General features: G+C 31.5%; 1 protein-coding gene across 1 annotated transcript in view; it reads right to left on the reverse strand.

The window, feature by feature from the left end:
* LOC132718913 (uncharacterized) overlaps positions 1-16,066 on the reverse strand; it is an 87,321-nt gene that overhangs the window by 58,034 nt on the left and 13,221 nt on the right. The window contains exon 2 of the mRNA XM_060702612.1: positions 6,697-7,141. Within this exon, the coding sequence (XP_060558595.1) occupies positions 6,697-7,098 (402 nt within the window). The 5' untranslated portion in view covers positions 7,099-7,141. The remainder of the gene's footprint in view (positions 1-6,696; positions 7,142-16,066) is intronic.

A 16,066-nucleotide genomic window follows, 5' to 3' on the forward strand; every position in this document is an offset into this window, starting at 1 on the left:
TGACGGCAGTATTATCTCGGATTGTTTTTATATAGGTAGTAATTTACCGGATGGTTTAATGAAGGCAATATTATCTCAGATTGTTTCTTGACGACAGTATTATCTCTGATTGTTTCATGACGGCAGTATTATCTCAATTCGTTTTATGACTGCAGTATTATCTCGGATTGTTTCTTGCCGGCAGTACTATCTCTGATTGTTACATGACAGAAGAATTATCTCGGATCGTTTAATGACAGCACTATTATCACCATTTGTTAAATGACAGCAGTATTATCTCTGATTGTTTCATGACGGCAGTATTATCTCAGATTGTTTCATGATGGCAGTATTGGCTCGGACTGATTCATGACGGCAGTATTTTCTCCTTTTGTTTTATGACTGCAGTATTATCTCGGATTGTTTCATGACGGCACTTTTATCTCTATTTTTAATGACGGCTGTTTTATCTCGGATAGTTAGTTCCTTGGCGGCATTATTATCTCTGATTGTTTCATGACGGCAGTATTATCTCGGATTCTTTCTTGGGGACAGTTTTTACTCGGATTTATTTATGAAGGCAGTTTTATCTTGGATTATTTTGATGATATTAGTAATATCTTAGCAGATTTGATGATAGTAATAACACTTCCTATTATGTCGTGATAGATTATTTCATGACATAAATATAATCCGGAGTTTTTCTTGACAGTAATGATAACTTGAAAAATTTCATCCGAAATGTCGTATGAACTTTTTAAAAAAATATTCATGTTAACGGCAGTATTATCTTTGATTCTTTCATGTTCGCAGTATTATCCCTGATTGTTTATTAGGGAAGTATTAACTTGGAATGTTTCATTTGGACAGTATCATCTCGAAATTTTTGATGACGTAAGTTTTATATCGCATTGTTTTCTTGACGTCTGTATAATGTAGGAGTGTTTAATGACGGCAGTGCTATCTCGGATTGTTTCATGAGGGAAGTATTATTCCGGATTGTTTCATGAGGGAAGTATTATCTCGGATTCTTTCAAAGTGTCATTATTATCTCGGATTGTTTCATGACGGCAGTATTAGCTCGGATTGTTTCATGACTGCAGTATTATTTTGGATTGTTTCATGACGGAAGTAGTAGCTCTGATTGTTTTCTTGACGGCAGTTTTATCTCGGATTGTTTCATGATGGCAGTATTATTTCGCATTCTATCTTGATTGCAGTATAGACCCTTCTCAAATTATATGCATACCTGGAATTCCAGAACCAGAACGAGGCTTAAGTGGCACGAATGTAAACACACTGACCACTGTTATCTCACTACATAGCCACGATATCGGGTGTTAATAAAAAAAGTTTAAATTATCATTTTGTGTGCCTATGTGCAATGCTGATGGTAAATATATGATTTACCATTTTTCAAAGGATTAAGATTTAAAGAAAAAAACAACTATGGATAGATAAAAAGGGACAAAGGGCCATTGTTTAAGGTAAGCATCTAAAAATAATATTTTGTAAACTCTAACCAATATAATTATGAACATAATAATATTTTTGTGAAAAAAAAAACAACAAAAAACGTATTTTGTAAATTTAGAATAAAATAGTGGGAGAACTGTTTGCTTATATCAATTGAAACTTTACTGTAAATTATTATCAGTTAAAATTTATGTTATATATAGCGGTTTGAAGTTGACCAAATATCATTCCTTATTCTAAATGTATGTTGCATATTTTAGGTCACTGCAACTAATTTGGTGTTCCAAACATTTTAAACTGAGGATAACAACTGGACTCCACTAAGAAAGAGTATGAAAAAAAAAAATCTTTTCCATCAGTGTTTCATTGGGTTGAACAAACAACTCCAAAAGGCCACTTAAAAGAAACATTCTTTCACCAAAGAAAATGCTCATTGATAGGTAATCTTTATGATAAAGTCACTGATTTAACTCCGATATTCATAATTTCATTTAAATACATATAACGCTTATTTATGTTTAATATAAATGTATTTGCTATTAGAAGAAAATCATTTAAATTCTTTCTCATACTGAATAAATTATATGTTTTTGGTATAATATATATCTTTCAGCATTGTCCATAATGAAGATGAAGAAGATAGTGCAAGAAACCATCTACATCTTGTGGGTCTACAGAAACATAAAACGATATTTAAAGGCTGGGGCTTTAACTGGACAGACCAAAAAAAGATGTAAAGACCCTGAAACCCTATAATATTATAACATTTGTGTCACCATTATATACTGGATGCCTGTTGGATGTTGTGATCTCCTTGAACTTTTTGAAAATTGTTATGATGTGATGGCTGATAAAGGTTTTCATGAAGGAAGATACTTTCAAAAAGGGAAGTGTCATTGAATATTCCAGCATTTGTAAAAAAGGCAAATTTACACTAGATGATGTGAGAGAGACTGAGCATGTAGCCAAACCAAAAAATAATAATTAATGCATGGACAAAATGTAATAGTCTGTCTTATGTATTATAATTATTGGTCTTATAATGTTTATAAATTGGTATTTTGATAAATAAAAGAATAATAAAAAAATATCACAAGAAAGTATTAAAGTTTAGTCTTTATCAAAATAATTTTCTATGGCATTTTTCATATATTGCACAATCATAATCTGCTGGTAGTACTAGAAGTACAAATTAAAATCTATAAAGTACATGTATACAGAGTTTGGCTAGGTATTAGTTTATTTTAGATACTACTGATAAACGACATTTATAATTGTGATGAAATCTGCCCAAATCACATCTAATAAAGATTTTCCACAGGTCATTAGACGCTTATCTGTAAGATTCAATTTGCAATAACGTTGGCATCAAGAATCTGTACATAAACAGAACTACTAAGATTATATAAAACAAAACACCACAGATTCTATGGAAAGCCATGGCTGTCTGATATTGTTCTTTTTCAATTTATGTAACCATTTGGATAATATATGAGTTCACTTCGACTATATATGAATTGAAAACACCTTCTTATTTAACCGGAATCCATTATATTAATCCACAGTAACAATATATGAAACCATACTGTGAGTGTATGAAACCGAGTTAGCAATATATAAGTTGATTTTCTCAATATATGATTCCAATTCTTCAATATATGTTACCAAAGTAGCCATGCATGGAACCAGATGTCCTTATATGAAACCGAATTATCAATATATAAATTCATTTTTACAATATATGAAAACATCTTATCAATATATGGAACCAAAGTAGCAATATATATGAGTTGGTTATTACAATATATGATACTAATTATTCAATATATGGAACCAAAGTAACAATGTATGGAACCAGGTTTCCTTATATGAAACCAAATTATCAATATATTAATTCATTTTTACAATATATGAAACCATTTTATCAATGTATGGAGCCGAAGTATCAATATATAAGTTGATTATCACATTATATGATACCAGATCTTCAATATATGGATCCAAGTAAGTCATGTATGGAACCAGATGCCCTTATATGAAACCGAATTATTAATATATTAAATCAATTTTACAATATATCAAACCAGTTTATCAATATATGTAACCGAAGTATCAATATATAAGTTGATTTTCACATTATATGATACCAGTTCTTCAATATATGATACCAAAGTAGCAATATATTGGTCGAAAATGTCATTATATCTGACGACCCAAACAAATAATGGTAGCGAAATTTCAGAGCCTAATGCTGTTAATTGCAGATGCCTAAAGTAGTCCATTTTTTTGAAGCGGTTACTTCCCTTTATATGTACACTAACGCCTAAAAATTCAGGGGAGATCAATGCGTAAAGATTGTTAAATGACAGGCGCATTAATTTTCAAGCAAAATAGTTCCCGAATGGTCGAAGATTTCTAATATTGCTTCATTCTTTATAGATATACATGCTAACAGTAAGCTCAATGATTATTTACATCTGTGTGAAACAACAGGTTTAGCGTCGAAATAATAAGAGTTACAAACGCTAATTTAGAATAATTATAACCTCACCGTGGCCGAGGGGTTTGCACGCTCGTTTATCAATCGAGAGGTCTGGAGTTCAAATCCCAGTTGTGACAACTCATTTTTTTTTTTAAATTTAAGTCAAATAAACATTGAATTGACTATTAGTGTTGCAATTAGTCTTATAGCCAATTTACTACAGTTAAAACACTGGGAAGCATTGGTGGCACTATACAAAAACAAATTGGTTCCTTCATCTTTCTGACATTCTGAGACCCAAACAAATTCAGCGCCTTCTGTGCTTTAATTAGAGGCTGTATTCAATCCTTGCACCGGTATTACAGTTTCGCGCCAATATTCTTTGTTTAAAGAACAGCGTGCTTCACTGACTGCATACTGCACATTTTCTGAATAAGGAAATATTTGAATTTAACGTCACATTCACTTAAAATGGGCTGGGCAGGCAAAATTTATCGTTATATATGTAGGAGTTGTATGTCATAATTTAAGTTATTGAGTCGTACTGACCATTAACAAAAACATATTTAAAAAATAAGTTCATCTCGACCTTTACCTTTGATCAAAAATAGGCATGGCCAGAAGGACACATCAAGGTTAATCTACTCACAAAGTTTAAAAAATAACCAGTCAAATAATAATTTATTTCATGAAAAAGTGTATGCATTGTAATAACAGAACCCAGTGACCTCGGCCTTCAAATTGTTGGCTTGAAAATAGGCTATTTTGGTTCCAGTTAATGAAAATTGCTATCATAGAATGTAACATCAACTTATATACTAGCTGCTACTTTGGTTCCATACTTTTATAAAACGGTTTCATATATTGTAAAAATGACTTAATATATTGATAATTCGGTTTCATATAAGGGCATCTGGTTCCATATATGGCTTCTTTGGTACCATATATTGAAGAACTGGTATCATATAAAGTGATAATCAAGTCATATATTGCTACTTTGGTTCCATACATTGATAAATTGGTTTCATATATTGTAAAAATGAATTAATAAATTGATAATTCGGTTTCATATGAGGACATCTGGTTCCATATATAGCTATTTTAGTACCATATATTGAAGAATTGGTATCATATAATGTAATAACCAACTCATATATTGCTACTTTGGTTACATACATTGATACATTGGTTTCATATATTGTAAAAATGAATTAATATATTGATAATTCGGTTTCATATCAGGACATCTGGTTCCATATATGGCTACTTTGGTACCATATATTGAAAGATTGGAATCATATAATATAATAACCAACTCATATATTGCTACTTTGGTTTCATAAATTGATACATTGGTTTCATATATTGAAAAATGAATTAATATATTGATAATTCGGTTTCATATAAGGACATCTGGTTCCATACATGGCTACTTTGGTACCATATATTGAAGAATTCGAATCATATATTGAGAAAATCAACTTATATATTGCTAACTCGGTTTCATACACTGACGGTATGGTTTCATATATTGTAACTGTGGATTAATACAATGGATTCCGGTTAAATAAGAAGGTGTTTTCAATTCATATATAGTCGAAGTGAACTCATATATTATCCAAATGGTTACAAAAATTGAAAAAGAACAATATCAGACAGCCATGGCTTTCCATAGATTTATATATAAACCTTATATTATGCTAGGAAATATGATTATGACAGCAAACTTGAAACGGAAAGTAAAAAAATCTCTCCTCTTAATCATCTCTTAAATCATAAATGGATACCTCACATATGTATAATTGAATTCTTTATGGAGTGATTTCTGTCATGGTGAACCTTTGTTTTGTTTAATATATAACTCTACAAATGAGAAATTTATGTCCAGATCAATTTAACTGTATGCACTCATATATATGTTACTTGCTTATCAGCTTGTCAGTTAAGCCTCGTTCTGGTTCATTTTCTAAAAATAGCCGTAGAATATTAAGAATGGTCTATTATCCGGGATTGTTTCATGACTTCAGGCAGTATTATCTCGGATTGTTTCATGACGGCTGTATTATCTTTGATAGTTTCTGCACGGCTGTATTATCTTTGATTGTTTCTGCACGGCTGTATTATCTCGGATTGTTTCATGACGGCAGTATTTTCTCAGATTGATATTATCATGGATAGTTTGTTGACGACATTATCTCGGATTGTTTAATGACAGCAGTAATATATCTCGGATCGTCTCTTGACGACAGTTTTATTTCGTATTTGTTCATGCCAGTAGTGTTATCTCGGATTGATTCATGATGGCAGTTTTATCTTCGTCAGTTATATCTTGGATTGTTTCATAACGTCAGTTGTATTTTGAATTGTTTTATGAAAATATCAATATCTTAGCCTATTTGATGAAAGCAATATAACCTCGAATAATACTGTGATGGATTATTTCATGACATAAATAAAACATTAATAAATATATCCATGTTTAAGATGTTTTTATTTTAACCTTTTCAGCATGACTTCGCATCTACTGTAAAGATATGCATCATATCGAATAAGTTCTTATCTAGGCAATATTAAAAGTTGTACTATTATATGTGCTTTAAGTATGATGATTGATTAAATTATCTTTAAGTTAAACTTCTGCAGAATTTCATTACTTTAAATATATGTAGATATATTTATATTGCCAATATATACATTTATTTTTATTCTTTTGAATTGCCAAGGCAGGAATTTAAAAAATGCATTTCGAATATACTTACTTTATTTCGGAAAACCTTTAACCGACATATGTCTGCTTCCTTTGATACATCGGTTGGTGCTGGTGTTGCACTCCAGTCAAATTTTTTATTTAATCCAAAACATTTCAGGTTTCTAAGAAGACAAATAATAAGCGTGATGTCCAAATCTGACGAAGTTGGGACATTACCACCCGCTGGAAATAACACGTCATATTGGACCTGGGTTATAACGCCGCGCCTTTTCAAATGTGTTATTGTTGGCTTTTCTTGATTCAAGCACGCACTGAGCGTTATGCGTTGAGATGTCAGGGACCGGTCCAGTAAATTTCTCAATACCAGGAGGCCACCATCAATGATTAGTATTTGTAACCGAAACAAAAATTCTCGGTTGTCTAGCGTCTGTGGTTGACCTCTGGTTGCCATTTTGTTTACTTCTTGATTTGTTACATCTGTGTTATAGCCGCATCTGTAAATAATGAAACGTACAAGTTATTTTAAACATTAAACAATTACTTTAAACCCTTCTTATAGATGTAGTTATGCTAAGAATTGTTATCATAATATAGACAAGTTATGTTAGTTATGTCGATATTTTAAAATGGAATTGTTGACAGATTGTGTTTCTGTCAAATTACTCAGATTGAGACTTTATTATTCTAATTCATTTAATAAAAGAAATAACTTTTTTAAAGATAAAATGATTCACATAATAATTTTATGTGATTAATTTAAATAAATATCTAATAAAAGATTCAAAACTAAATTGAATATCATGTATTGTAGTCTGGGATAACAATAACATCCGTTTTGTTGAAGTTTGGTCAAACTATAATCGATAGTGATATAAATAATGATAAAACATAAACACTTCCACATTATCTTTTGTTCTAAAGATAACAATTTAATAATCCTGTAACTCAACTTTTAATGTTTTTTTTATCATAAATATGACGCTCAAATGAAGATGTATGAATATTGTAAGTTCCAAAAAAGCATTTTTTGGAAAGATATTACGGAATTTACATCCCATGTAAATAAAGGGATGTAATTAGAAATTATATTCCATAAAGTCTAAGGCAATCTTTTTCGATAAAAAATGAAGGCATACATTTTATGAATACTTATAATGCGTATAAACATTTGCAGTACATATTTAACATTTTCTTGGATGTTTGGAAATTGTTTTAGATGATTAATTATAAACATATATAAATTTCACTTCAGAGTTGTGACATCCTTAATTACAATATACATGATCTTTAAATATCTACATATGTATTCAATTACAAAAACCAAGAACAGCGCTTATGCTGTCTTCAATTAAATTAGTTAAACAGGAAAACTCTCATCCAATTTGATAAGATGTATAGTCATAAATCTGATTTTAATGGTCTCACATAGAAACTAAAATTAAGGTCAAAGCATACGATTAAATTAATTATTCTTATTTTATGTTAAGCACGTGCCACTTAATGAAAACTAAATGAAATAAACAATTTTCATTTAAGCAAATACTTAAAAAAATCTAAAAGAAAGGTAGAGCAAAATCTCCAAATAAAATGAACAATCGTCATTAGTTTGTATCTACGATAATTTCTAAAGTAGCAGAGTATCAAATAAGACGTACAAAATGACGACCAATACTTTGTAGCGTTAAATTAGGGGCCAAGACTCAGTGACATATATTTTGCAGCCAAGACTTTATTACATTTTAGCAACCAATACTTAATAGTGTATATGATTAAAAAAACTTGAAAAAGAGAAATAGGTCTTCAGGTAGAACAATCTTGGTCAACTAATATCTAATCAGATTTCGTCAATTATGGAGGAGGATAATTAGACGATGATACATAACGAATACTTGACATTTAAGCATTGCATTTCAAAAAAGGTATTTCAAAAAAGACTACGCAAGGTCAATCATGATTTGAATGAACTTGGTAGTGATCGAATTTGCAGTAATATACATAATATCTATGCTCTAGCCTTTGTTTCAATTGAGAAAACAGTTGTTTTAAGTTTTGTTTTCATACAATTAACTAACCCAAGGCCAAGGCTAGTTTTGATCCAAGAAACATGATTGGACCAAATTTTGTTTAAGTAATCAAGAACCAGAAACAGTGCACCACAAAAGCAACACAAATGTTTGATTAGTATCATTTTTGTGGAAGTCCACAGGGCATACTACAAGAAAAATGTCCAAATCATTTCCATAAATTTAATGTTGCACTAGGAATGTGTGTAGGTTAAAGTTGTTTTTAACTAAGCTTATCATAGCCTCTAACTACCAAAAGGGAAATACTGAAATCCCTTCATACATAAGTGGCTTGTCTCTGATTAGGCGAAACGAATTAAAGTGCCTACAAATCAAATTTTCGATTGACAACTTATTATGCCAATCTTTAATATGTTTACACGCTCATTAATCTGTCACTACATTATTTATCTATAACATTCATTACAAGATTACTTAGAAATATGATACAATTAAACTAATTTAAAGGGCGCAGACAGATTTAAGTTAATGAGTTGGCTTTTCTTGACGAAATACTGCGAATGACTTAACATTACATGTGAATTCGCAGCGATTTCTTCCTTGACTGATTCATTATTGGAAACATGCACACATGGCGTTTATATGTGTATTCTCCCTTGGTTTTGCGACATTTGACTAGTTGCAATTGTGAGCTAACACTGTTTAGTCGCTTAAATGATTTAGTATGTAAAGCAGCTGCAAAAGAAGAAGGACATAAATGACCTACTTTACTGATTCATAGTATCAATGCCAGCTTCCACGTGTATTTGAATTGTTTTAGAATTCTTAATAATATTACAGTCATATACACGTGAAAAAATAATTTGTCAACCAGAATGAACTATTCAACATCATTTTAAACATATAAGGGTACTCAATAACAATAACTGTTAATTACTACTCTTTAAAAATCTTTACAAGAGATAAGATTATATCTATGGTGTATTTCTAGCAAATAAAAGCAGAAAAAAGCACGGGAGGATTTCTTGATTTTTTAAAGTGCACACAGCTGAATTTTTTTCATCAAGGAGCGATGATGACTCTATAAATGAATAAATGAGAAGAATATCAATAAGGAAAGGTGACATAAACAGAACGCAGTCTTGACACAACCTAACCACACTTGAATGGCACCCAGATACCGAGCCAAAACATGGGATATGACAAAGGCACCAAAAGGAAAGGGAGAAAACTGTGACAGTTATCAATCAAGGGACTAACTTGGAAAGGATTTGGTAAGCATTAAATGGTTAATGAATTAAACTTGATATTTAATGCTGCTAAAACTGATGAAAACAATTTACAACATATGACATCATTGTTTATAAAGATATTACCGAATTTAACGCATCATGTAAATAAAAGGAGGTAATAAAAATTATTTTCTATAAAAATTAAGTCAAATCTTACAATAAGAAATGAATGGATATATTTTAATGATTACATATAATATACACAAATATTTGCAGTACATATTTTACATATTTTTCGATGTTTGAAAATTGTTTCATTTGCACAATTATGTACATATATAATTTCACTAAGTGTGGTTTACCACATTGATCACAACATACAGGACTTTAAATGTGACCACTAAAGGAACATTCCTGTGAAGTAAGGATGAATTTTGCTCAGCGGTTTATGATGAAATGTTGTTAAAAAAAGTGACCACTTTTTCGGCGCCGTCCCCCATCCAAATATTACATCAGGGGGTTGCCAGAAGGGGGATGTGCCCCTTCTGTTTGGGGGTTAGAAGGGGGGCGTAGTCCCCCTCATCGCCAAGAAAATTTTGGACATGTGACAGGCTAAAAATGGCCTCAGGTCGATCTTAGGGTAACTAGTAACCGACGCTGAAAAGCCTTTTACTCTATCTCAATTCATTGAGAAGTTGCAGCACTTTGAAATCAGTTTTGATGGAAAAAACAATGCAAAATAGTGATTTTTGGCAATTTTGAGACGTCCCCCCGTTGCCATGGTAACAGGAAATTTACCATTGAGCATGCTGTTACAGAGGGTATGGTGTAGTCAACATTTGTGCCACGTTTCATTAGTATTGAAGCATTTTTCATAGTTTCATAGCAGTTTGAACTTGTTACAGGAGGCTTTTCAATGAAAACGGCAACTTTTCGCAATGTGCTCATAGGGTAAAAGGTTAATAAAAAAATAAAAAATATCAAAAAACAACAATTTTTCACCAAATTTCGGTGTTAGGGCATGTGTTAACATGGAAAATCTAGTTTTTGTGTAATTCCAAGGTTTTTCATCATTTTTTGTTAAAGTAAAAGTTTACGGAAGACAACAGGCGGACACCGGACGGATGCCGGACATTAAAGTGATCACTAAAGCTCACCATGCCACTTTGTGACAAGTGGACTAAAAGAACAATGTAACCTGTTTTTCTTTCATATCTATGAATTTAGTTTTTTTAGGTGGACGTTTACTTGATATATTGCAACAAACTGTCAACAATTCCCAGCATCAAATTATTATTTGTTGGCATGCTGAGTGTCTAGTGCGAAGGTTAGACTGACCTTCCTATCCGTTCTGTGCATTCTTACTATTGTGTTCGAGGTCCTGATCCGAAGACTGATGGAAAGGGCAAAAAAGAAGGTTCGACTGCTGTAATGGATTGTTTTGGACTCCGAATAAATACAAATTAGCAAATGTTAAATATAGTATAATATATGTAACATTATGGTTTCGCAAAAATCAGGCATATTTCTGACATAAGACAAATGTCGAAGTAAAGGAGAAAATCATGCAAATCAAGCACGTGTTACATATATTCATAAATAATCGAGGAAAAAAAACAATTTCTGGATATATTTGCAATCAAACCTTTATGCTTTAACAGCCGTATGTGCTAAGTAATTTTCTTTTGATTTTTTTATTGTAAGGTATATATTTCTGTTTTTCTTTTTGTTAAAAAAATGCACGATTCGGCCTAACTTTGACAGCTCATGCGTTGTTTTCACATTCATGCGTTAGATGATGTGCACGGTGACATTTAGAGAAAAACATTTGGATGGCAAAATGTGTTTGTTTGTTTTTGTTGTTGTTGTTGTTTTGCTGTTTTGTTCTTATAAGGAGGTAGTGACAGGGGAAACAAACACGTTTCAATTTAAGGCCTAACGTAAAGCTCTTAAATACTTAAAAATCGGATATAACATTAATTATAAAATCATGCAAACGCACAATGGTTTGTAGCGTGATATACATGTATTTACATCCGTGTACACTGTAATGCAAACGTAAGTTGTAAGGTCACATTACGTGTACCATTCTTAACCCAATTCTTGACTGATTTATAAACTATTTGTAAGCATTGTACATCGACAAATGAATATAGGTCTCTATTATATGATTACCCAAATATAAATTTCTGGGACATGGTTTATACATCTTGAGTGCAGGGCCACAAGTCGGTGCAATTGGCCAAATATTTAATTATTATTTATTTTATGATCTTGGCAATTACTTAATGCGTAAGGGTATCTGCAGACATGTTTACTATATAAATCTTGATAAAATAAGCGACCTACAGGATCGGACCGGCAAGTCAAAAATATATGTCTATATTCCTATGCATATAAATCTAGATAAATTAAGTGACCTCAGGAAGGGCAAGTTTTGACATCGGAGCAAGATTTATATATTAAGATATATAGAGGTCTACAAGACAATGTTACATGCTTAATATAAGCTCCAAACATTGTAGTTCATCATGAAGACTTGCGTTTGTCTCATATATAGGTTCATTCAAATTTAGTAATCAGTAGAACAGATTTATTTTATCCCAGTGGCATAGACTACACATTTATTCCTTTTGTATAGGACCAAAAGGTAATGATCTGTGTCAGATATCTTTGCTCTGAGCGTTTTAGTTTTTGGAAAAATATATTTAAGATAAATTTACCATTAAATCTATATATGAACGAAAAGAAACGCTAGAGCGTGCCAATTTTAATCCTAAGAACATGATTTTTTTATAGAGGTCTATAGTCTGAGTCAAAATTTCACACACTTAAATGACTTAAAAGCTTGTTCCTATATTTGTCTATATAGTGTAAGTGATCGCAAGGAGAAGGGGCCTATAAAATTTATATCATCATTTATTTAAGTACGAGTTAATGGCTGAGGTTTGCTAATATCTTAGCCCTTGGTATTGTTGTACCTAAGTAGAATATCTTAGCCCTTAAAATAAATTGTAATACATTAGTAAAATATTTAATTTTAGGGACCTGTTTAGCTCCTGTTGCATATTTGTGTAAAATACTTGATTTTCTTTTTACTTTTATAGAGTGCCACCAAAGGATCATGATTCCTGTCAACTTGGGCGGCTAAGGAAAATATGTATTTATTAAGATATTGTAGAAAACAGTAATTTGAGTCACTTTTATGACATAGACTTACATAAAATAACAAATTGGAAAGTCTTGTGTAAAACTGTCTTGCTTACAACTTAAATGTTCAACACTTTTATATCGTAGTGGACTTCTGCAAACGTCTTAAGTCTTGAAATTGACGTCGCATATAGAGATTTATATTTTAAACTTGATCGTTTGATACTTATTTAAATTATAACTAAGTTATCTACTTTTCAAATATGTAGCTTAAGTCACCAAATTTGGTTCACATTAATTGGTAGTGTGATATCAAAGTTTGATATCTGACGAATGTTTTTTTTTATATGTACAAAAGAATAGACAACAATTGTTACCACGCAGACGGCACGGGATGATATTGCCCCTAAAATGGTGGGTCCAGTTCCAAAAATGATTGCGATGAGCATTCAACTTTACACAACGTACTTTCATCCGTCCTTTACTTGATTACGGCCACTTCTATTTAAGTTAGTGACAAATGACCCCTAAATCATGCAATAAGTGGTTGATTTGTATTTTTTATGCTTTGAATTATATACAATTTGTTGGATTAATAATTTTGTACATGGTACTGAATATTTTTCCCAATCAAGATGCAAAATTTCCTAACCTGTTTCTGCTTAGTGTGCCTCAATTGCCAAGATCTGCTTAATTGACAGAATATTTTTAAAGTTTGAAGGGATAATCTTTGAAACATTCATATTGGTTATTAAACTAACCATTATTTACATTTATTTCTAGCCAATTAATTATTATACCTTTGAATTGTATGCGGTCTAAAGAAATAAATTGTATAATGTCTGAACATATGTGACAGAAAAAAATATCACAAAAAAGGAATTTATTATTACTATGAGTATTTATTAAAGAAATGTAATGTGTAATGTTTAGCAATGTTGTATAAAAACATTCAGAGCTAGCATACTTCATAAGTTATAACATATATCTTAGCTTGCCTGGTTTAATGAAAAGTAATAAACCTGAGAATTGAGACTATAATAAATTGTTGTAATTAGTCCCCTTCTGTTTTCACAAAGAGGGGACTTAAGGCTGACCCCTGTCTGTATGTCAATGAAATCTGAATTCTGATATTACTCGTAAAGGTACACAAGAAAAATTGCAAAGTCATGAAACCAGGTTTTCAGTTATCACCATTGTAGATAAATATGTTGTAGTTGAATACAATTACAAGCAACAAACAATGTAACTATGTGTAATGTAAATCATGAATAATGAATTTTCTAATTTTAGTACCTGTAACCTTGACCCTAGGGGGCAAAAAAGCCATCCCAAGTGAGGTCTTTATAACAACTTGCTTTAATACACCAAATTTAATAAAATTATCTTATTCCAAACTAGTTATTGACTGGAAACCTATTTTCTATTTTTAGTAACAGTGACCTGACTGGAAACAGATTTTCAATTTTAGCAACATTGACCTTGACTCTACAGGACCTTAAAGCAGGCAGATGAGCTGTCAGGCATGCAACAACCTAGAGAGTTTCTGTTTTATAACAAATAAAGTTTGTTGTGATTAAAAGGATATATTACACTAATAATTAAATTTTATGGAAAAAACAAAGGCCATAATTAGGTAAAAACTTATCCAATCACAAAATCCCACCAATATGCATCAGGGCACTTGATGACAAAGCTTCTGTGAAAGTTTGAACAAAATCCTTTGAGAAATGTAGAAGGAATTGCGCACAGAAGAAATTGTTCACTATATATTCTATATAAGGAAAAAAACAAACGGCCATTATTAGGTCAAAATATTAACCAATCACAAAACCCCGACAATGTACGTAAGGGCACTTGATGACAAAGGTTCTGTGAAAATTTGGTCAAAATCCGTTGAGAAATGTAGGATGAAATGCACACAGAAGACATTATTCACTTTATATTCTATAAAGGAAAAAAAACAAAGGGCCATAATTAGGTCAAATATTGTCCAATCACAAAACCCAGACAATATGCGCCAGGGCACTTGATGACAAAGCTTCAGTAAAAGTTTGGTCAAAATCCGTTGAGAAATGTAGGAGGAGTTGCGCACAGAAGAAATTGTTTACGTCCGCCCGCCCGCCGACATACCTTTATCTAATAACCAGTTTTTCCTTCGGAAAACCTGGTTAAAAATTAAGGTTCATCATACTGGTATCTGATATAGAACCATATGGAGATTTAGCATGTCATTATAATTTATGCTCCCAAAAGGGAGAATACAGTTGCGGTCTTAACCATCTGTGTTGCTCATGGAAGGAAAATGTGTTTCTTATGGTGTTTTTGAGATTTCAAATTATAAAAGAAAAAAAAAACCCACATTGTGAACTTAGGAAGACGTCCGTCCTTCACGTTTTTGTCCAGAATATGAATATAACAAGATAAGTATTGAAGGGATTTTATATAAACCTCACAAAGTGATAGAGACTTTTGAGAGGAAGTGCAGTGTTCAAGAAACAAAACTCTACCTTGCTTAATGTTTTAATTGTCTCCCTTAAGTTAAAAATGCTTATTCCAAACTATCACTGAAACTACACCCAGTTTTACAGACTCGAAATTGCCAAAGTGTCAAAGAACCATAACTACATTCCTTAGTTTTTTTAATTATCTCCCTTTATAATACATGTACTTAATAATGCTTGTCCAGAGAAATACTGGAAAAGAGTTGATGGAATTTGATTAAAATTTTACACAACGAAATCATTCAAGTGAAAGGAAGTGTATAAAGAACTATTCTTTTTCCTAGTTTAATTTTACAATTATCATCTCTTATAATACATCAACATGAAAAAATATTGGTTGTCTGGAGTAAATCTTTTCAATGATATCTCACTCACACTTAACACAGTTGTAGAGACTAGTGAGCAGAAGTGATGTGTCAAATAGCCTAAATTCTATATTACTTAGTTTTTTAATTATCTCCGTTTATATTATTTCATGATACTTGTTCAGAGAGAGGATTAAAATATTG

This window comes from Ruditapes philippinarum, unplaced genomic scaffold, assembly GCF_026571515.1.
Source record: "Ruditapes philippinarum isolate M1 unplaced genomic scaffold, ASM2657151v2 ctg2960_1_1_1_1, whole genome shotgun sequence".
NCBI lineage: Eukaryota > Metazoa > Mollusca > Bivalvia > Venerida > Veneridae > Ruditapes > Ruditapes philippinarum.